Source organism: Ranitomeya imitator, chromosome 6 (assembly GCF_032444005.1).
Source record: "Ranitomeya imitator isolate aRanImi1 chromosome 6, aRanImi1.pri, whole genome shotgun sequence".
NCBI classification, from domain to species: domain Eukaryota; kingdom Metazoa; phylum Chordata; class Amphibia; order Anura; family Dendrobatidae; genus Ranitomeya; species Ranitomeya imitator.
The window spans coordinates 448,861,274-448,884,928 of record NC_091287.1 but is presented as its reverse complement, the minus strand read 5'-3'; the positions used below and the strand labels follow the sequence as shown (position 1 = coordinate 448,884,928).

The following is a 23,655-nucleotide window of genomic DNA, read 5'->3' as shown; positions in this document are numbered from 1 at the left end:
TTAACAAATAGTGGGAGCATGGTGCCCTTAGAATATGGTGGGAGGGCACTATGCATCATACAAGGCACTGGAATTTCCGGGGGTGTATAGATAGTGGCCGTAACCATACCATCATTGGGTATTACAATGTGTTTATGGGGGTGACGTGCTCCGTAAAATGATGGACGAAACTGATGCCCTCTATACGGTGTCGTAGCCACTGGTCATGTGTGCTGTGGCGGCCGATACTCCCCAGCGTCATCATGAACTATAGGGAGCACTGTGCTCCAATAACATGGTGGGCGGAAGTGACGCTTGCAATATGGCGTCCAAACTTCCGGTATCGAGTGTTGATGCCGCTCGGCGGCACGAGGGATTATAGGGAGTACCATCGGGCTACAATAACATGGTGGGCGGAAATGACGCGCACAATTTGGCGCCTATACTTCCGGTAACAAGCATTCTAGCGACCGGAAATGCCCAGCATGTGGCGAAAGAACACATATGGCTCTGAACCAGGTATGTATTACCAACCCACTCATTGGGGTAATCATCCTTAACAGCTGACGTATTAGGGGGGCTATATAGGGGAGGTACTTGGATCAGTATGCAGGGACTCCTTACAAGTTACGGATACAACGGACATCTGTTAACCTCATATGGGTATTCCCTGCCACTGCGGGACCCAGGCTCTACACGGACCCTCATGAATGAGATCTGATTATTTTTTACGGACTATCGCAGACCCATTGGTCGTGAATCATACAACTCCCCTGATGATTCTCCCCCATCGGAGTTGAAACGCGTTGGGAGATTATAGACATTATTTTCTTTTCTTTTTTTCTGTTGTTTTTTCTCTTTGGTTGGTGGGTATCCATAGCAGGATCTACTTGGGGCCTGTCCTTGTCAGGACAGAAGCTCGTGGAGGGTTCACAGGGAAGACAGTGGTTTACATATTATTTCCCTACCCTCTTACCTGGCAAGTACAATCGGTACCACCTTCCTCCTACAATCTGAGGGATTTCCCTTATTTGTCCGTCTAATTGGTAAGACTGCTCCAATTTTTTATCTTGAGCACTGTTTCACTTGAGCACGGTTTTCTTTTCTGTTTGTGTTTGTTAGGATCCATATTTTAACTAGATGTATTAAAAGTTATGTTTTATATAATGGATATCCTCCACTGCGGCAATAGCATACACCCCACAGTCCTGTGTCCCCCAATGAATGACTCGGAGAAAAGGATTTTACGGTGAGTAACACAAAAATCCCTGTTTCTCTCAAATGTTAAAATTCAGACAGATGTGTGACTGTGGCCTCAAGTGCACATTGCTTCTAGAGTTTTATGTACATTTCATATGTTACTTTCTCCTGTAGACCCTGATCCTTCAGTGTGTTCTGCTGGCTTTTATCTGGCCGGTTTACGTCTGTGAATTGCTTGTGTAACTGTATAGAAAACATAGCAAACTGTGCTTTACAAACAGGAAATCATCCCTCCAAAAAAACGTATAAGTAGCTGTAAGGAGGTTGCTGTCCCTGCTCCTTACCTGGAACCACTTAGTCAGGCAGCTGGGTTGTCGGGGGGGGAAGACTTTCTGCTCTGGACACTAGGGACCATGTGACGGCTGGGGCAGGGAGGAAGAGACGGAGGTGTGGTCAGAAAAGTGCGGGAGAGCACAGCGCGCCAAAGAGAGGGGACAGCTGCACGGAGAGAGGGCAGGTTGCAGCATCGCGCTCCCCATGACAGAGTGCTCCCCGTGAGGGCACTAAGGCTGGAGTGAGAGTGGGGACTTGGAAGCCTCCATAATCTGAGAAGACTCTTCCCCTGACAGTGACTCTAGTGCAGCCCTGGTGACTGCAACCCTGGTGACCGCAGCCCTGGTGACCGCAGTGACAAACAAAGATCCCTGAATGTGATAAGTAACTGCCCAGTGTGTGTGTGACATTACTACAGAGAAGCTGCCAGGCTTACAGAGACTCCTGTGGCAGTGACTGACGAGACTGTGCTACTTCCCGGTTTCAGTTTCACTTTGAGAAGAACAGACTGCAGAGACTTTAACCCCCGAGTTTCCAGGAAACAGAGAAGAGACTTATATTCCCTGGTCTCTGCAGTATCAGTACAGAGACTGTGATTCTTGGTGAGAGACTTACCAGTCCTGAGCCCCTGATTCCTGGCTGTGCTGTAAAAGCTAAAGACTGCATCTTGTGAGTACATGAAAGCGGACTCTGCTGGTGACTGTACCCACACTGGAATTAGGACCCTCCAGTCAGGACCTCCCTGGACTGATAAGTCGCAAGAACACTCGTTAACCCTTTTGTTCTCACTTAACTGTTTACTGTTTAATGTACCTCTTTTAACCCCCTGTTTACTCCCTGCGAGGAGAATCCTACTCCTGTTAATAAATTCCCCTCAACAGTTGGTCTGTCTGTTCCGTGATGACATACGCAACCCTGCACTCTATTACACTTGGCGTAGTCGGCAGGATGTCACACGGTAGCGCGGAAAGGGCAGACCAAGCAGTTGGGGGAGGCCCCAGGTCTAGCATTTCCCTGGGAGCCATGTTGCTTAACTTGCCAAAATTCTCGGGGAGTGATGTCATGTTGTGGAGTTGGACGGAACGCATCCGAGGGATGATGCGGATGCATCCTATGACACCGGCTTTGCAGGTGGAAATAGCGGTGATGGCCCTAGAGGGGGATGCACGGGACTCTGTTATGCTCAGACCCCCCCAGACGAGAGATACCCTGGACAAAGTATTACATATACTTGAGGAGACGCATGAAAACCCCACTGACGTAGGGGAGCTGCGCATGCGACTGTTCCGCCGGGTACAAGGAGAGGGGGAGACCGTGACGCAATATATGAACACACTGCAGGAGCTTCATACTGCCATTATACGGAAGGACGGCGTAGGTGTGGGGTCAATTGACGTTGTGCTGCGGGACCAACTGGTGACAGGCTTGCGAGATGTGTTGGTGAAACAGGCCCTGCGAGAGCGCATGCGCGTAAAGCTAGATATGACTTTCTCTGAGGTTGGGAGTGAGGCACGCATGCGTGAGCAAGAGCAAGGGGTGGTAGTGCCAGTAGGACAGGTATGGAGCGGGGAGGTAACAGCCCCTCAAGATTTGAAGAAGGAGGTTAAGCGAGTCCATGAGGAAGTAGCTGAATATAAGAAGACCCCTGCTGCAGAGTACAGCCCTCCGGTGCGAGAACGAGAGACCGGCCGCCACAGTGAGACTAGTGCCGCTCGGCGAAGAAGACTGCCTACATGCTCCAACTGCGGAGCACCCAGTCAAAATGAAGAGGAGGCGATGTGGACCCGAGATTCCCAGCTGAAGATAAGAAGAATCTGGGAGGAGATTTAGAGTCTGGGGAAAGCCCTTACTGCCGTTTTGGAGACCAGCGGCATACCCCGAGGTAACATGCGGAAGCCGCCAGAATGAAATCGAGGAGAGGTGCGCAGCATGAAGAATGCTTCGGTGGTGGCCCCAGAGTGTAACTCCGTATCCTGGGGTGAAGAGCAACCGCAGATGAGAGATGTCCCCCGCCGAGGTCGACGATCCAGACTGAAGCGCCCTCCAGACAGACGTAGACGTGAGTGCTGGTCGTGCAGAAAGGTGGGACACATGTCCAGAAATTGCCCTACCCGAGAAGAGCGGTGGCAGAGATCCGCTCACCTCTCTGAGCGTCCTGCTAACTGGAGGGAACGTCGCCCCTGGAGAGAATGGTACGGCCGGAAGAGAAGAGTTCCACCTAAGGCAAGGCAGTACCACAATGTCGGACGCCAAGGAGAGGTGGAGAAGGTGTCAGGCATCTCTGGTGAAATGACTGCGCTGTCCCAACACGTAAAGGCGAGCCTGGTGGATCTACAGCCTGGGTCTGAAGGTTTTGTCGGTGAGACTCAGTCCGGCGGAAAGAAAGTGACGTTCACTCGAGAAGACCACCAAAGTGCTTTACTACCTTGCCCAGCACGAGTTCCTGAAGAAGAGAAAGTGCCAAGTGTTCCTGTGACACTCGTTTGCAAGGTCCTAGCCGATGAGGAGGAACCACTGATGTCGTCCCCTGAGGTGAAGAATGTGCTGGCTGTCAGCTCACCAGTTCCTGATCGGACAGGGGAAATGGAACAGCTGTGTGAGACAGGGCATGTGGCTGAGAAGCCCTAGGAAGTGATGCCCGCAGAGCCCGGCGCAGATGACAAAGACTCCAGCCTGCATGATCTTAATTCATCTGACTCAAGTTTCGATGGGAATGCTCCTGTCAAAGAGAGGGGGAGCTATGGAGAAGAATTGCTTGTACTAAGCCCCCAGACTGAGGAACCCGAGCAAGAAGCCCCTACGCAAACACCTGCTACTGGCAAGGCTAAGAAGAAAAAGAAGAAGAGGTCAGCAGTTGTTGATGAAGCAGAGAAAGCATATCTCAATCTGACTGATGAGCAGCTCCTAAACCATTTAGTTTGGGAGTATGTACAAGAAAGGCAGAAGGAGATGCGAGAATCGCAGGTATCTGACTCCCCTCAAAAGGACAAAGAGAAGCACGAAGAGTCCTCGCCCGTGGAATGGCGAGCTTTCAGAGAGGGGGAATGTAAGGAGGTTGCTGCCCTGCTCCTTACCTGGAACCACTTAGTCAGACAGCTGGGTTGTCGGGGGGGGGGGGGGGGGAAGATTTTCTGCTCTGGACACTAGGGACCATGTGACATTGTGACGGCTGGGGCAGGGAGGAAGAGACGGAGGTGTGGTCAGAAAAGTGCGGGAGAGCAGAGCGCGCCTAAGAGAGGGGACAGCTGCACGAAGAGAGGGCAGGTTGCAGCATCACGCTCCCCATGACAGAGTGCTCCCCGTGAGGGCACTAAGGCTGGAGTGTGAGTGGGGACTTGGAAGCCTCCATAATCTGAGAAGACTCTTCCCCTGACAGTGACTCTAGTGCAGCCCTGGTGACCGCAGCCCTGGTGACCACAGTGACAAGCAAAGATCCCGGAGTGTGATAAGTAACTGCCCAGTGTGTGTGTGACATTACTACTGAGAAGCTGCCAGGCTTACAGAGACTCCTGTGGGAGGAGACTGTGCTACTTCCCAGTTTCAGTTTCACTTTGAGAAGAACAGGCTGCAGAGACTTAACCCCTGAGTTTCCAGGAAACAGAGAAGAGACTTATATTCCCTGGTCTCCGCAGTATCAGTACAGAGACTGTGATTCTTGGTGAGAGACTTACCAGTGCGGAGCCCCTGATTCCTGGCTGTGCTGTAAAAGCTAAAGACTGCATCTTGTGAGTACATGAAAGCGGACTCTGCTGGTGACTGTACCCACACTGGAATTAGGACCCTCCAGTCAGGACCTCCCTGGACTGATAAGTCACAAGAACACTCGTTAACCCTTTTGTTCTCGCTTAACTGTTTACTGTTTGATTTACCTCCATTAACCCCCTGTTTACTCCCTGCGAGGAGAATCTTACTCCTGTTAATAAATTCCCCTCAACAGTTGGTCTGTCTGTTCCGTGGTGACATACGCAACCCTGCACTCTATTACATAGCCATATACATTTCTTTTTTTACAACGATTCCCTATGGTTGACATCTAGACAACCATCCTGACTGTGGCCACGACTTTTGCTGCACATTTGGATACAGATTTCACCCAAAATAGACATATGATGTAGACTTGTGTAAATCCACTGTGCAGTTGACCAGAGGGGTTTGTAGCCAAGGGTCAGGATCAACTAACTAAAAAGTACAAAGTGGTTGGTGAGTGATTGTTGTTCAGACACTCCCAAAGTGCAAGTAAGGAGGTCCTTGATTTTCAAGTTGTGAGTATATATGAGGAATAAGACTATTTCTGGCCATTATAGTACTTGTATCTCACATTTCTTAATGTCCTCCTCTGCAGACTCTAGTCATTAGATGTTACTGCGGCTTCTCTTCGTATCTTTTTGCTTCTGTCTCCCTTTTGCATCTTCCCTCCCGTATTCCAAATACTTCTATAGGCAGTAGCTGTAATATGATCCCTCAGTGAAGACCCAGATTTGATCATTTTTTTAAGTGAATGGTGCATTTCAGGAGACAGGTGTGGAGACTGAAGAAGTGACTGATAACGGGAGTGGGGGGGAAGCATTTTCTCAAATACGTTATATTAGCTTGTTTCTTCACTTGTATGCTTTTCATAAATCAACACTACAGGAATAGCTACTATTTACTGGAGTATAATATTTCACATTTAGATACACAGTTTGTCTACAATAAGAAGTCTATATATTTCTAGACCAGTGACCAGTATTCCACATCTTATCTATTAGGACTTTTCTTGATGGTTTTTAACTGTTTGGAAATGCAGAACTTCACCATGTCATGCTCCAGTGCTTAAACTCAATGCCTTCATGGGATTTCTTCCAAAAGCTTTTCTTCTTGTAGAATATATGCAAATATTCTATTTCTTTTACTGCTTTGAGTGATAGGTGGAAGGGAATTTCAGCATAATTGGTTTTCTTTTTTCTGCAGCGAATACATCATCATATGACAAGAAGTTGGAGCTGCTCCTTTTGGTTTATGGCAGGACTCAATGCCATGTATATTCAGGCCTTTCCTCTTTACATTATTAAAGCTGCTAGTTAAAGGTTACTTAGTGATGACATCAGTGAAGCGCCTTTACAGTTCTACAATATATTTATTTAGTCTGTGATGATAAATGAAAGCAATATTGTGTAAACAACAAGGAACGCTAAAGAAAAAGCTAACCACAAGTTGAACGGTGCAGCCGAAAGCAGCTTTTCAGATTTCCCATGTCGCACCGCAGATTTGTGTTGCTACAAAGACCAATTTGGCAGATGGAATTAATGAGCCATATACTTTGTATTTTCTCAGAGGTTTGATGATAGATATGTAACTTGCACTTTATGATAGTACTTATATGGGTATGATGTAGCATGGTTCACATTTTACGTATGTTTGTGACTCCGTATCATTTAATATTTATTACGGAAAGTTAAGTATTTTAAATATATCTGCTATATGAGAAAATGTTTAGTGATGAGCGAATATACTCGTTACTTGAGATTTCTCAAGCACGCTCGGGTGTCCTCCGAGTATTTTTTAGTGCTCGGAGATTTAGTTTTTATTGCCGCAGCTGAATGATTTACATCTGTTAGCCAGCATAAGTACATGTGGGGGTTGCCTGGTTGCTGGGGAATCCCCACATGTTCTTATGCTGGCTAACAGATGTAAATCATTCAGCTGCGGCAATAAATACTAAATTTCCGAGCACTAATAAATATTCGGAGGACCCCCGAGCGTGCTCGAGAAATCTCGAGTAACGAGTATATTCGCTCATCACTAAAAATGTTCATTACACGAGGAAATAGACATTTTGGTGCTGCTTATAAAAGTGTATGCAGAGAAAAAGAGACAGTCAGACAGAAATGCTGCTGCAAGTTAACCTGAAACGAAAGTGTGTAAGGGGTGGTCAGGGAAAAATGAAAATGTTACCGTTGGCTTGGAATGTTAAGAAAACAACAAATGTATGTATTGACCTCCTGGTGCTTACATGATCCAGCCTTGGCTGCTTCTAGGTCTGTGTTTGCACTGAATGTCACCATTTACAGCGGGATCAGGACCACTGCAGCTTGTGACTGGCTGCCCTGGTGAGGTGACTTCCGCAGCACCACTGATGACATGATGCAGAAATTACAATCCGTGCTGCAGACCACAATCTTATGTCATCCAATACGAACAAAAACAACCATTAAAGCAGTTGGCCACCTTCTGGGTATATATTTTTTTACTTAAATGTATGTATTTTGAACAAAAAATCTTGTTTTGCAATTAGTTTCATTACAAACTTTTGCTCAGTTTGGCTTTGACAGAATCTTTGTTTTCCTTCACATTCAACACTCAACATCAACACCTTCCCACAAAAAAACATTGTATTCACATCCTGAGAAGGGATCCTCGCATGTTAAAGGGGGCTTAGGAGCTGAGCTTCCTCCACACGCGGCTGATATCGACTATAATATAACCGGAGATGTGTCCTTATGTCTGAAGCCTTGAAGCCTGTGCAGCAGGGCCGGACTGGCTATCGGGCAGTTTTGGCAAATGCCAGAAGGGCCGATGGCAGTAGTGGGCCGCTCGAGTGTGCCGCTGTGGGCACACACCCCCCACTGTTGGCACACTCCCGACCCCGCATTCAACTATGCCGGCGTCATAGACGCCGGTACAGTTGAATGCAATGATGGGGAGAGAGCGTCTGCTGTCGCTCCCTCTCCCATCATTCCCCGCTCTGTCTGCCGCTTACACTGCGGGTGCGCGATGACGTCATATCATCGCGCACCTGCTGTGTGACCGGGCGGGCAGACTGCAGCTGGTGAGACCGGAGGCAGGAGCAGCGTGGGGCAAGAGGAAAGGTGAGTAGAGTCAGTGTTTTTTTTTTTTTATTATTATTACATGGCATGGCTGCATTACATTCTATGGGGCTGGGCAGTGCTGCATTATATTGTATGGTGGCTGTGCTGCATTACAGCATTACATTCTATGGGGACTGGCTGCATTACATTCTATGGGGCTGTGCTGCATTACATTCTATGGGGTCTGTGCTGCATTACATTCTATGGGGTCTGTGCTGCATTACATTCTATGGGGTCTGTGCTGCATTACATTCTATGGGGCTGTGCTGCATTACATTCTATGGGGGCTGTACTGCATTACATTCTATGGGGGCTGGCTGCATTACATTCTATGGGGGCTGACTGCATTACATTCTATGGGGGCTGGCTGCATTACATTCTATGGGGGCTGGCTGCATTACATTCTATGGGGACTGGCTGCATTACATTCTATGGGGACTGGCTGCATTACATTCTATGGGGACTGGCTACATTACATTCTATGGGGACTGGCTACATTACATTCTATGGGGCTGTGCTGCATTACATTCTATGGGGGCTGTGCTGCATTACATTCTATGGGGGCTGTGCTGCATTACATTCTATGGGGGCTGTGCTGCATTACATTCTATGGGGCTGTGCTGCATTACATTCTATGGGGGCTGGCTGCATTACATTCTATGGGGCTGGCTGCATTACATTCTATGGGGACTGGCTGCATTACATTCTATGGGGACTGGCTACATTACATTCTATGGGGCTGTGCTGCATTACATTATATGGGGGCTGTGCTGCATTACATTCTATGGGGCTGTGCTGCATTACATTCTATGGGGACTTGCTGCATTACATTCTATGGGGGCTGAGCTGTAATTCTGGATACAGCTGTAATTATATGTTATATAGTTGTGTTACACTCCCCTCACTTCTTGTAACCTACAAGTGTACAAAGATATTATACAGTCACCATGTGACAAGTGGGCCTGTGTGACTTCAAATGCCAGGGCTGAATTTTAGTCCCAGTCCGGCCCTGCTGTACAGTGTGGCATTGGAGTCAGCGCATGCTGCACTACAGCGCCCTTTTATTGAAAAGTGTCTTCAATAAAACAGCGCCTTAGTGCAGCCGATGCCAGCCCGTACAGACGCACATGCAGGTGAAGTGTATTGCAGCACACTGGCTTGCCGGGCCAGAGGCCAGCAGGTGACGTCGGCGTGCATGTGACTGGGCGCTTGGCATTGATGTCATGCACGCCCGTCGCTTGAATGCTGAAACCAGATGCTGGCTTCAGAAGACGACAGTGTTCTGCAAGGGAGTGGGGGAAAGGTGAGTAGTAGTGATGAGCGAGTATACTCGTTGCTCGGATTTTCCGAGCACGCTCGGGTGGTCTCCGAGTATTTATGACTGCTTGGAGATTTAGTTTTCATCACGGCAGCTGAATGATTTACAGCTACTAGACAGCTTGAACACGTGGGGGTTCCCTAGCAACCAGGCAACCCCCACATGTACTCAGCCTGGCTAATAGCTGTAAATCACTTAGCTGCCGCGATGAAAACTAAATGTCCGAACACTAAAAAATACTCGGAGACCACCCGAGCGTGCTTGGGAAAACCCGAGCAACGAGTACACTCGCTCATCACTAGTGAGTAGGAGTGTTTATTGTTTTTTATTTGTTTGTTTTTTCTATGCTAAAGCACAGGCAGAATGGGGGGAGCATATACCTGGATGGGGGAGCATATACCAGGATAGGGACATATACAAAGATGGGGGACCATATACCAGGATGGAGGGACATATACCAGCATGGTGGAGAATATACCAGTATGGCGAAGCATATTCATATATATATGCTGTCTGGTACCCCTGCTCCTGTTCTGTGGCTGCACTCTGATGCCCCTGTCTGCTCTGCTGCCCCCATCTGCTCTCTGTATGAGTTATTTTTGTAAGCTAATCCTCAGTATTCAGGTTAAATTGCCATGTTGGCAGTTCGTGATAAATAAGTGAGTTTTGGATTGCAGTTACTGCGATCTACAGCTTAATTTTATGGAATACGCTGTGTATGCGAATTCACAGACATAGTATCTTCAAAAAATGTACAATTTTAAAATGTACCAGTAGAAATGCTCGCCACTTGTACGTAGAACGGGTTCAATAGTTAATACTATATAACAGCCGTGGCTGGCTCCAAGATCCAATGGCGGATGTTAGCCATTTAAATGGCACTGAAAGTCTCTGACCCTAGTATTTAAATTTAACGCGCACCATTCCTCGATGGTGGCAGCTCCCATAGGTCTATTATGAGACGAAAGCAGATGACAGATGAGTTACTATGATAACCGGGGGTCTCCTGAAATCCCCCCCATCGCTGTCTTCTCGGGCTGTAGGCGGAGCTCCATAGGCGATCAAGATTTTCAATATACAGTGACATATAAAAGTTCAAAATTACTGTTATTGTGCACATTTAAGCAAGTTGAAGATGAAATGATCACTAAAAGGCTTAAAGTTAAAGCTGACAAATTTCCTTCTTATTTTAGGAAAGAAGAAACATATACCGTATTTTGAGGATTGTAAGACCCACCGGACCATAAGGCACATCCCAAGTTTTGTAGAGGAAAATAGGAAAATATTTTTTTCAGTAAAACTTATATGGTAGTTTACCGGGGGATGGTGGGGAGCCGCTGTGGTGGAGCGGGTTCAGACGAGGTAGGATTTCTGCTGTAGGATCCTGGCGGAGGCAGGAGTGAAGTGATGCTGCAGGCCCCAGGCTGGGAGGAGGAAAAGTTTGGCAGTGCAAGGATGCAGCGGGTACTGGGCTTTCACAAAATGTCATTGAAGACCTCGCACTTTCCATGGTTTTCAATGTTGTGGATTTAGGGAAAATGACTGCCAGAGGTGGCGCATGCGCAGATTGAGGCCTCTGCACTAAGATCTAAGCTCTTGATATCTCAATCTGATTATGTGCTGCCTCCAGTGGCTGTTTTCCCGAAGTCCACCTCATTGAAAAAAAAAAAATAGTAGTGCGAGGGCTCTGCTTACATTTTGTGAAGGCTTGGGCCCGCTGCATCCTCACACCGCCAAACACCCCCTTCTCCCAACCTGGGGACTGCAGCATCGCCCCGCCGCTGCCAACTTCCTGCAGTAGCAACCCTGCATCCTGTGGACCCTCCTCCACGGCAGCCCTCACCCCACCTGGTAAGCTACATTTGGATTACAAGACACACCCCGATTACCCCCCCCCCCCTCCTAAATTTGGCAAAAAGGTGCATCCTTTAATCCGAAAAATACAGTATAGTCATTTATTACATTTTAGAAATTACGAAAAGGAAAATGGTTTGATGCAAAAGTTTAAGCACCCTTTTCTGTTTTCAGATAACTTTGATCAAGGTTTCAGACCTTAATTAGCCTGTTAGGGTTATGGCTTGTTCACTATCACCATTAGGAAAGGCCAGGAGATGCAAATTTACCAGCTTTATACAACCCCAGACTCCTCTAACCTTGTACCAAAAAAACAGCAGCCATAGGTTTTTCTAGGCAGCTGCATAATACTCTGAAAATGGTGGAGGCCCACAAAGCAGGAGAAGGCTATAAGAAGATAGCAAAGCGTTTTCAAGCTCCTCTTTCCTCAGTTCAAAATGTAATTAAGAAATTGTAGTTAACAGAAACAGAGGAGGTCAAGATAAGATCTGGTAGACCAAGCAAAATTTCAGTGAGAGCTCCTAGGATTGCTGCAGAGGCTAATCACATCCCCCGCTTGACTGCAAAAGACCTTCAAAAAAGATTTAGCAGACTTTGGAGTTGTGGTACATTGTTTTATTATTTAGAGACACCTGCCAAATATGGCTTTCATGGAAGAGTCATCAGAAGAAAACCTCTCCATAAAATTCAGCATCAGTAGTCTGCAAAGAACACCTAAACAAGATGATGCATTTTGGAAGTAAGTCGTGTGGACCGATGAGGTTAAAATAAAACTCTTTGGCCACAATGATTAAAGGTATGTGTGGAGAAAAAAGGGCATCCTTTCAGGAAAAGAACATCTTGCCAACCATTAAACATGAGGACACAAAAGATCATAGTAGAACCAAAAACACTCAGTTTCAAAAAATCACAGTAATCCGCAAGTGCTAGTAAAAAGATGTAAAAAACAGGGTATTTGGTTGATACGTTTTTTTTCAAAAAATGTATACTAAGCTGCTCCACCAAACGTCAAGGTATACCCATATCAGAGCAGTCCTAACTGATGTATGCAATCCCTATCTGATGTATTTAAAAACCTGATCATCTGTATATTACCTGTGTGAACAGGGTTCAGAGAGGAAAAGTCCATGTGGACATGCTGATCGGAACAGCTTTTGTGCAGATAGCCCAAGAGGAGTGGTGGGTAACTCCCTAGTCTTGTAGACACAAGAGAACAATTATGGAAACGGGAACACATGGGCTACTTGCACAGTGAACAAGTCTGTAGGAACATGTTCACACACCACCTAGAAACTTGAAGACACAAAAGATCATAGTAGAACCAAAAACACTCAGTTTCAAAAAATCACAGTAATCCGCAAGTGCTAGTAAAAAGATGTAAAAAACAGGGTACAAAAGCTGTTCCACTCAGCATGTCCACATGGACTTTTCTGTTCATAGATTGGTGGCTGGTGAAGGAGCGTGTGACCAGACCTGTCCGCCTGCCTCCTCCAATTGCACCTCACATGGACGGGAAAGCTGCTTTTCTACCCAGCGTTGGCTACTTTATTTTCTTTCAATTACTACTATAATTTATTTTTCCATATTTTTACTTTAAAGGGATTGGTCACTACTTAGACAACCATCTCTCAATCACTATGTTTTCACCTTCTAAATAATAACACCTATACTCTGGTGCTGTCTCCGTTCCAGTGAGAGCAGCTCCTCACTTCCTCCATGGATCACGTAACATAATAATGAGGCAATCCCCATCAGCACCCAGAGATCATGATTGTTTGATCCTGATGTTTGCCATGGCAGTTCACGACCAAATAACGGTCTTAGAGTCTGCCGGCTATAGCGGCTTGTTCAGAAGTTAGTGACAGTTAGGTGGTAACAGTACATTTCTTCATTTATGTTATGCCACTTTGCATTAATTCCTGAAAATCACCTGAATGGTAAATAAACTACCTGACAGCAGTTTTCAATATGTCGGGGGGTGTTGTTTTTAAAATGGCATCACTTTTGGAGGTTTTCCAATATATAGGACCCTCAAAGTCATTTCAAACCTGGATAGGTCCCTAAAAAAATATATTTTGTAAATTTCCTTGAAAAAATGAAAAATTACTGCTACATTTTTAAACCTAAAATGCTAACAAAATAACATTTTACAAATGGTGCTGATATAAAGCACACATGAGGGAAATGTTATTTATTAATGTTTTTCTGTGGTATGGCTATCTGGATTAAAGGGATAATCATTCAAAGTTTGAAAATTGCAAATGTTTTTACATTTTTGTCAAATTTTTAATATGTTTTGTGTTTATTTATAAAACATATCAACCTAAGTTAACCATTATCATACCTTATAATGTGCCACGAAAAATCATTCTCAGAATCACTTGGATTAGTTGAAGCGTTCCAGAGTTATTACCACAATTTATGACACTGGTCAGATTTAAAAAAATTGGTCTGGTCACTAAGGGGTTAATTAGCAGTAATTTGCAAAGTGTTGTTTTTTACAAGCACCTATTTAAGAACTTGAGATCACCCTTTTAACAAAACCTATAAACCCTGTAATCTGTAAACTACTTGAAATTTTGCATTGTGGCTGGAGAAATAAATAAAAACATGAATCAGTTGATTAACAAAAATCTCGATGAATGGCCAGTTTGTCATTGTGACAGGTAGCTGTGACCCGACATGACAAAGCACATACAGCTTTTTCACATGCATAAATATGACGTGCATGTGGATTATTCACTGTTCGGCTTTTTGATACTTTTTTTCTCTTGATATTAATCAAATAAGTTGGGCACAAATGTTCTCTTCTATGGAGTAGTATTATTGGGAACAATAATGTAGTGTTTGGCTAAGCTTGGTCTCATTACATATAAATATGCTTAATAAAGCTGACTGGTGAGGTTTCCTGAGTCTTGCTACTGTAATCATTGTAGAAATTAAAATGGCATAATTAACCTTAAATTATGCATCACTATGCTAAAAGTACAGGACTGAAAACTCCGGGCACACTACCTTTATTCACTAGGAATCGTGGACTGAATTTCAAATCATCTACATTGGACATGGATTAATTTCAGGTAGTTTAAAGGAAATAAAGGAAAAATATTTCGAAGATGTACTTAAAATACAATCTTATTTCGGTATAACAAGAAACAGTTTTATATTTTAATTACGGTACTACAAGATATTTTTTACCAAACGTGAATGGATTCCCAAAAAGAGCAGTTTAGTCCCTTTTTTAGTTTGTGCTTTCTTTACTTTTATAAACCTTTAACAAAATAACTGTATGAGGTCTTATTTTGTATGGAATGAGTTGCAATGGCAACATTTATTGTACTATATAATGTAAAAACTACTTATGGTATAGAAAAAACAGTAATTCTGCCATATTTTTGTTATGTTGCCATAGTTTTACAAAGAAAATTAAATGTTTTGTGCTGCAAATTTCTGAGAATCATCCCTTTTTTGTTTTTCATTGATGGAGCTGTTTGAGGGACTGACAGGGTGTAGTTTTTATTGGTACTATTGTGGGTGTTATGGCTTACCTGTGAGATGGATTTGCTAAGCCATAGTTCAACGTGAGCAGGACTGACCCGAAGCACTGATGCAGCGGAGTTGGATAGGCGAGAATCAGTAGAGCTGGATATGCATACAGTTACTTTGGAATAGCAAAGCTGAGAATGCTGACAGTATCCTAGAGCAGTAAGACAGTGTATGTAGTCAGGCACCTTGATACAACACAGGCAAAAGTGCTGACAGCATGAAGGAACAGCAGAGCCGTATGGGCACCTTGATGTAGCGGAGCCGAGTGTGTGGACAACACCTTGGAACAGCAGAGATAAGATGGTAGAGAGGCACCTTAATGTAGTAGAGCTGAGCATGCGGATAGCTCCTTGGAACAGCAGAGTTGAGACTGCAGACAGGCATCTTAATGTAGCAGATCTGAGTGTGCATGTACACCTTGTAACAGCTAAGCTGAGATGGCAAACAGGCACCTTGATGTTGCAAAGCCGAATGTTTGTTAGGAGGCAAACTTGGTTTATCTGTAGCAGAGCTCCGTTAGTCAAGTGGCTCAGCTCAAAACTCATATAGTAGCAGCGCTGGTTCCAGGGCCGGCGTCAGCACCTGGCGTACCCGGGCAAGTGCCGGGACCCTGGCGAGACAGGGGGGCCCATTCAAGGCCGACGTTAAGGGCAGGCAGCTGCCAGTGCCTAGGACCACCGCTCCCCCAGGGGCCCTCAGCTAGCGGCACATCACGGAGCTGACTCAGCAGGGGAGGGGGAGCGGCCGGGGGCTGTTTAATTATACTCACCTACTCCTGGCGACTGGCGCGGTCCCTACAGATCCCCGGCTCCCCAGCTTCCTCCTGTACTGAGCGGTCACATGGTACCGCTCATTACAGTAATGAATATGCGGCTCCACCTCCCATAAGGGTGGAGCCGCATATTCATTACTGTAAAGAGCGGTAACGGTGACCGCTCAATACAGGAAGAAGCTGCCGGCGCCGGGAAGCAGGGACTGCACAGCGCCAGGAGCAGGTGAGTATAAAGGTGAGGGGAGCGCAGCGCTGCGCAATATTCACCTGCTCCTCGTTCCAGCCGCCGCTCCGTCTTCCACGTCCTCTGCAGTGACGCTGAGGTCAGAGGGCGCAGTGACGTGGTTAGTGCGCGCCCTCTGCCTGAGCGTCAGTGCAGAAGACGCTGAAGAAGATGGAGCGGCGGCTGGAATGAGGACAGGTGAATATTGAAAGTGCCAGGGGCCTGAGTGACGGAGAGGTGAGTATGTGATTTATTTATTTTTTATCGCAGCAGCAAATGGGGCAAGTGTCTGTATGGCGCTTCTATGGGGCCGTAACGTTTGTGCAGCACTATATGGGGCAAGTGTCTGTATGAGGCCATAACATTTTTGCAGCACTATATGGGGCAAGTGTCTCTATATACTACATGGCTGTTCTATATACTACGTGGGCCGTGTTATATACTATGTGGGCTGTGCTATATACTAGATGGCTGTTCTATAAACTATGTGGGCTGTGTTATATACTATGTGGCTGTGCTATATACTATATGGGCTGTGCTTTATACTACGTGGCTGTGGTATATGCTACGTGGGCTGTTATATACTACATGGCTGTGTTTATATGCGATCATGAATCGTGGTATGTGTTAAAGGGGGGGCCCACTGAGACTCTTTCGCCCGGGGCCCTCAAAAACCTGGAGCCGGCCCTGGCTGGTTCCTGAGTACTTGATGGTAGGCGAGTGTGAAGTCAAGCCACAAAAATGAAATCAATCACTGCGCATGATGAGAATTTAACTGACGGACAGAATGAAGATACTCAACATTTTTATGATGCGTGAATAGCGACTAGGGAGTTGGTTCCTTCAACAAGATGTTATAAGTCCTCCAAAGCTAATTTTACAACAGGAAGTTCTTGATCACCAATGGAGAAATTCTGTTCTGCCAGAGAGAATTTGTTGTAAATTAAACCACAGGGATGGTTTATAGATTGAAGAGAATATTGTGAAAGAACTACTCCTCCATCAATAGCATAGGCATCCACTTTAAGGAAAGAAGAATGGTCTGTTGACATATGGGTGATATAGAAATTGAGCTGAGAAAAACATGAAGTTTGAAAGGCCTGATTTGAAGAGTATGGCCAGTTCCAAGAATCCGCTGCATGAATTGTAAAAGTAGTTACAACATGAGAATAGTTTCTGATCAACTGCCAGTAAATAGGTGGTGAAGCAAATGAATCTTTGAAGGACTTGGTGTCCTGTCTAGAATAGCAGAGGCTTTCTCAGGATGAAGACTACAAGAAAAGATCATATATCACTAAAATGGCAATTCATAACCTTTAAAAAGGTGTTTTCGAATTTTACCATAAATATGGTTTTGTTGCAATTTCCTCAAAGCACTACTCCAGCGTTTTTCTTTCATTGCACCGCTAGAGTGGTGCTTTAAATGTAAGTCCCCTGCCCCCTGTCTGATACTCACCTTCCAGAATTTTCATTCATTCTTTCTGCTGCTCCCGTTGGTCTCCGGCGAAAATGACCTGCTCGCAGCTACAGTGTTTCATGGAGCTGCGTGGAAGTCACTTTACAATACAAGTCTACCAGAGTCTCTTTCTGGCTCTCATAGACTTGCATTGTGCTCTTGTGACGTAGCTTCTAACTTCCGGACAGTCAGAAGCTGGGCTCACAAGATTGTGCAGGAGGACTGGAGTGGCTCCGAAAAGCAGTAAAAACACCGGTGGGTGAGTTTATGACGAAGGGCAGGGGGCTTAGATTTGAAGCACCACTCCAGTGCTGAAATAAACCCCACTGGAGTGGTGCTTTAACACTGACATGAGCTTTAGTCAGTGTGAATCCACATCGTTAGGGAAGATTAAGATGTCATCCAAGCACAGCTTGCAGTTTTCTATTCTTTGAATGACTGAAATGGCCCCTCAACAAAAATTTCATATCTGACATATAAAATATTTTACAAATCCCTGATGATGGTTCTTTGGTTAGACTTCCATATATGTCCAGATGGGAAAATTGTTTGGGTAGAACTCCCTGATGTTGAATGGAGACTTAATTATAATAATTTTTATTTCTATAGTGCCAACAAATTCCGCAGCACTTTACATTCTAGAGGGGACTTATACAGACAATAAAGGACATTTACAGAATAACAATTATCACATAAATCAACAAATACCAAGAGGAATGAGGGCCCTGCTCGCAAGACTTGTCTGGTCAAGAGCAGCTGTTACATCATCTTGTATCACCTACAAAAAAACTACAATACAAGATCCTCCACTTCTGGTATCATATTTCAGAGTTTGTAACCTCCCATTGTAATCAAACCTCTCCCCTGTCTTTACTCGACCTATACACTGGGATCAAGGACTTTAGAAATTATGAATATCGCACTGCTATCAATGAAAATTGGGTTGAGAGATTTAATCTCATCTGGTTCCTTTGGGACACTTTCTGGATATCCCTGAATATCTGAGAGTCGTCTCTTATGACCTACTCATTCATCTCCTCATTCCTTCCTCCCAATACCTATATTTATCCTTCACCCTTTGTCTAGTGTAAGTCCTGAATATCTTCTCCTCTTTTCAAACTGTTAAACTCGTTCTTCCGTTAGTCATCTTCTATGATGCAGATCTGGTTGTAGGCTCCACACAGGTGTAATTAAGTATTGCCAAAATGTGTTACGTACACAAATTGACAATTTCCTCATCTCTCTTTGGTCCAGTATTTGATTACCGTGCTACCCTTTCCTTGTAACTAAAACAGCGGTCACGTCAGCAGCACATGTCACCACTCTATTCGCTGAGCTCAGTGCTTGTGAAGAGGTTGACGACATGTTACACTGAGCTCAGTTAACAAGCCACTGTGACTGGCTTTCTATACCAGGTCAAAGCAAAGCTTATATTAATTAGGTGGCTAAACGCTAGGTCTTGTTATTTTATCAATCTGTCTGGACACTACTTTTCTTTTTATTTATATATTTTTTTTTACAATGTGGCGTCTACCAAGTTGAATCACTTGGTGTTGAGACGTGTGCCCTTCTTATGAGGAAGAGCTGCTGGTTGCTACACGTGTTACTATCTTTCAGGTAGGCAACAGGATCTTTTAGCCAAAGATTATTTTTTTTATTTTTTTATTTAAATTGCATTTGCTCTTCTTAGCGACCTTTCTGCGAGGAGCTTTAGAAGAAACTATAGTATTTGTAACTCCAGATATTGAGCTTTCTCCCTTGACCTTTTCTTAAACCGTAGGGAAACTCTGGTGGCAAGAGAAATTAACTCACCAAAGGAGGTCAGCGATATTTTAGTAGTTCAGACGGTTATGGTCTTGGTAATATCAATTATTTTTTTGTTCTTGTCTATATGTTTCTTATGTGACAAACAAAAGGTTTTCTTCTTTTTCAAACTTTTCTCTTTACCTTTTTTAGTTCCAATAGGCCTTAAACAAATAATTGTCCTATCACTTGCACTGAACATTGCTTCTGTATTGCAGTATATTGTCCTGTCAGTGTTCACTTATTAATCTCATTAGCCCTGCCATGGGGGTCAAGTTTTACAAAGTTAGTGTGGGGTTGTGATTCTGTGACAGAGGGAGCTATGGACTACAACATCTAAGGGGCTAAATGGCTCGGATTGTATCTTTGATCCCAGCCGTTACAGCAGGAGCCCACGATGCATGGAGCACAATCATTTCCAAAGCCCACTGCATACAGCTGATTCTGACATGCAAAAACAACAGCTGGGTGAGTATGGTGATTGATCCTATTGTATTTGTAAACTGGCATTAGCCCTTTTACACAATCGCTTATCCCTTTTCAAGATTAAATGAATAAACTTTCTATGTTTTTATTTCATCAAGCTCACATTTTATTTAGGCACCCTCTCCAGCTGCCATAAAGTCTTAGACTCCCTAATGTTCTCCCTAACGAGCCTGGGTAACCCTCTTTTTCCATCATATATAACTGACACCATGTTCAGATCATGGTTGGCGATTGATTGCTTGAGAGCACAGGATTTAAAGATATTGCAAAATATTACTGTGCTTCTTCTGTTTTTTTGATGTGCCCCAATTTATTCGCCATGGGACCCTGATTTTCTACCCAGTTGTAGCGCTTTTTATTCTCTGTCATTTCCAGACACAAATTTTCAGGGAATAAAATCACATTTGCAGGCCACAGATTGCTTAAGCATACTTTATCTACCATATAAAAGTATCTTACGCCTCTCAACAGTCCTGAAATCGTTTCATGTCTCCAGGCACAAGTTGTCCTCTTTCTAAGGATGCATTCAGATGAACGTGTTAAACACCCGCGTGCTGTCCTTATGCAAAACTGGCTAACACGGTACAAAGATGTATATCTTTCCTGTATGAAAGTATATCGACATTACAAAGACCAATGCAAATCAAAGTGATAGTTCATATGATCGTTTTTACACATAGACCGATGGTCTGTGCTTTGTAAAAAAAAATTGCAGCATGTGCTACTGTGATCCATATTCTGGATCAGACTCGCCCATTACAAGTCAAACGTGCATAAAAATCATGTCACAAACAGGTTAACATTCATGTGTTATGTGGTTTTCACGGATACATTATAATTATAAGGATAGAAAAGCATACTTGTCCTTTTTATTATTACTTAAATTATTCATGTGAAAAACGGATGGCGTATGGATGGACAACACTAATGGCATACAGATGACATAACAGATGAAACGTTGTCAGTTTTTCTGGACATAAAATGGATGATTTTGCATACGTTCATGTGAACTCAACTTAACCCTCAGCCGGAGAACCGTTTTGACTCAAACAGGCTCAATCCACTCCAGGATGAGGATCAGGATCAATTGACTAAACTGTAATCCAAAAGAAGTGAGAGCTGCTTCTGATCTTGTCTGAGAGTTAGTTTTGCGAAGAAGGTGACAGTGAAATGGCTGCTGAATGGCAGCAGGGCTTGCGTGACATAATATCTCGCAAGCCCTGGGAGACATCACTGGAACAGTACCAGCATTGCATGTTACTATAGTTGTTATTATTTTACATGGGCTATTATAGCAATTGAGAAGGGGTTGTCCAAGTAGTAAGGAAGAAAATTGTCTTTTCCACACCTTTTTTTTTTTGTCTTGTAATATACTCATGCCATTTAGGACATTTGTATAATCTATAAGTCACAGTCACTTATTACTTTTTACACATTGTCCTACTTTTGCTCTTTTCCTATTCTCAAGATGTACAAAAAGTCCACATGGTTGCAATAACAAGATTATTATTTATTATTATTATAGCGTTATTTATTCAATGGCGCTTTACATGTAAAAAGGGTGAACTGAACATTGTAAAAAAAACAAAAAAACAAGTAAATTAATCTTAAACAATTTAAGTCACTGACTGGTACAGGAGGAGAGAAGGCCCTGACCATGGGGATTGGTGAAGATACAGTAGGTGAGGGGTGAGATGATCGTGCAGCGGTATTGTTGAACAAGGATTACCGCAGGTTGTGGGCTTGTCGGGAGAGGTAGGTCTTCAGGTTCCTTTTGAAGGTTTACACAGTAGGCGAGCTTCTGATATGTTGGGGTAGAGAGTTCCAGAGTAGGGGGATGCACAGGAGAAATCTTGTATGCGATTGTGGGAAAAGGAGTTAAGAAGGGAGTAGAGAAGGAGACTAGGTCACAGATATATAGAGGAGACAGGTTGTGGATGGCTTTATATGGAGTCTCTAGGCAATGGGGAGCCAGTGAAGGGATTGACCTGAACCCAATCGAGATGGTTTGGGGTGAGCTGGACCGCAGAGTGAAGGCAAAAGGGCCAACAAGTGCTAAGCTTCTCTGGGAACGCCTTCAAGATTGGAAGACCATTTCCGGTGACTATCTCTTGAAGCTCATGAAGAGAATGCCAAGAGTGTGCAAAGCAGTCATCAAAGCAAAAGGTGGCTACTGTGAAGAACCTAGAATATAAGACATAATTTCAGTTGTTTCATTCTTTTTTGTTAAGTATATAATTCCACATGTGTTAATTCATAGTTTTGATGCCTTCAGTGTGAATATACAATTTTCATTGTCCTGAAAATACAGAAAAATCTTTAAATGAGGTGTGTCCAAACTTTTGGTCTGTACTGTATATATATTGAAGGTTTTTGTGTCAAATAAGAAATATGAATTGCTGCCTGCCAAGGCCTGCCTACAGATTTCTATTCAATAAATAAATCTGCTCACGGAGACCAAAGTGCTCTGACACGTATTGTAAGAAAGATTAATTGGGGACCATCGATGTACTACTAATTTGTCACAAGCATCAGACGTTTGTCTGTTTATTGTTTCAGTCTGACCAATGTAATTGTTTGTTTAATATTGTGGTTTGTTTTGTCATTACAGACAATTAGCTGTAAAGGATCCTACGAGCTCACTGCCTGGACAAGACGTTCTCGAGACACACCTACACAGCCAAGACGTGCATTCCCATGTAATGCTCCATTAATCATCTCTACCTAGATGTTCAAGAGAACAGCCAGCTAGCTCACTCACTGAAATCTCTGCAAACACACTTTAATGAGGCGGCTTACGCTCTGCATTAACTTTTTAAGATGAGGGCTCCACAAATCCCCATTATTTGGTAAAAAAAATCACAGAATTTCTTTTCTATTTCCATAAAAAATATGGAAAAAAGAAAATACGTCACATAAAAGGAAAATTAATTTAGAGGAAAACACATCAAATTATTCTGAGTTTTGTTGTGATCGCACTTTTACTAAAGTACCACTAAAAGGGCTCGTGCGGACGGCCATATTATCAGTCCCAGTGTGATCCCACAATTCATCGGATCACACTCTGACCAATGTTGATCGTTGACCTATGAGGCCGTGCACATGTCCGATTTTGTGTTTTTTTTCATCGCACAGAGCTGGTCAAGGGAAAAATCACAGCATGCCTGAGTTTGAGCCAATATTCGGATTGCATTCGGCCATGTAAGTCTGTGGAATACATCAGACTGCACGCAGATCACATTTCCACAGACTGACAGAATGCAGAAGATGGAGAATTTCTTTTTCTCCATCTTCTCATCCAAGAAAATCGGATCACACTCTGATCAACCTCCGATGTGATTTGCATAATTTATCCGATTCTCGGGATGAGAGAATATACACTCGTGTTAATTATTTCTGCTTGTAGACAGGTGCATTTAGCCCACTAGGAATTCTGAACATCTGGTATAAACACATTTGTAGAAAATAGAACAGGATGATTCATGTTTTCTGTTCTGTTATCTGTTCTGACAGTCAAATCAAATTTTCAAAAACTTTTTTGTGAAAGTGTTATTCTGCAATACTCTGCGGGACTCCAGTTGATAAATTTAAAACACATAAATATTCCATCACATGATTTGTTGGAATAGCAAAACACTGTACCATTAAAAAAAAAATACAAGCTATGAAATATTGGCTTCTTAGTATATTTGTGTTTTTTATATCTTTAGCTGTAGTTTTAGATTTTTTTTCTCTTTTGTTATTTTTGTATCATTAAAGAGTGCATATTGTTCCATAAAAATATCACTTACCTGTACACTTTTCTAATATAAAGCACTGAAAGCTGAAGCCCGGCAT

At 43.8% G+C, this 23,655-nt stretch overlaps 1 protein-coding gene across 1 annotated transcript in view; it reads left to right on the top strand.

The window, feature by feature from the left end:
- PPP1R42 (protein phosphatase 1 regulatory subunit 42) overlaps window positions 1–23,493 on the top strand; it is a 91,967-nt gene extending 68,474 nt beyond the window's left edge. The window contains exon 9 of the mRNA XM_069731431.1: window positions 22,430–23,493. Coding sequence (XP_069587532.1) covers window positions 22,430–22,532 — 103 coding nt within the window. The 3' untranslated portion in view covers window positions 22,533–23,493. The remainder of the gene's footprint in view (window positions 1–22,429) is intronic.
- The last annotated feature ends 162 nt before the right edge of the window (window positions 23,494–23,655 follow it).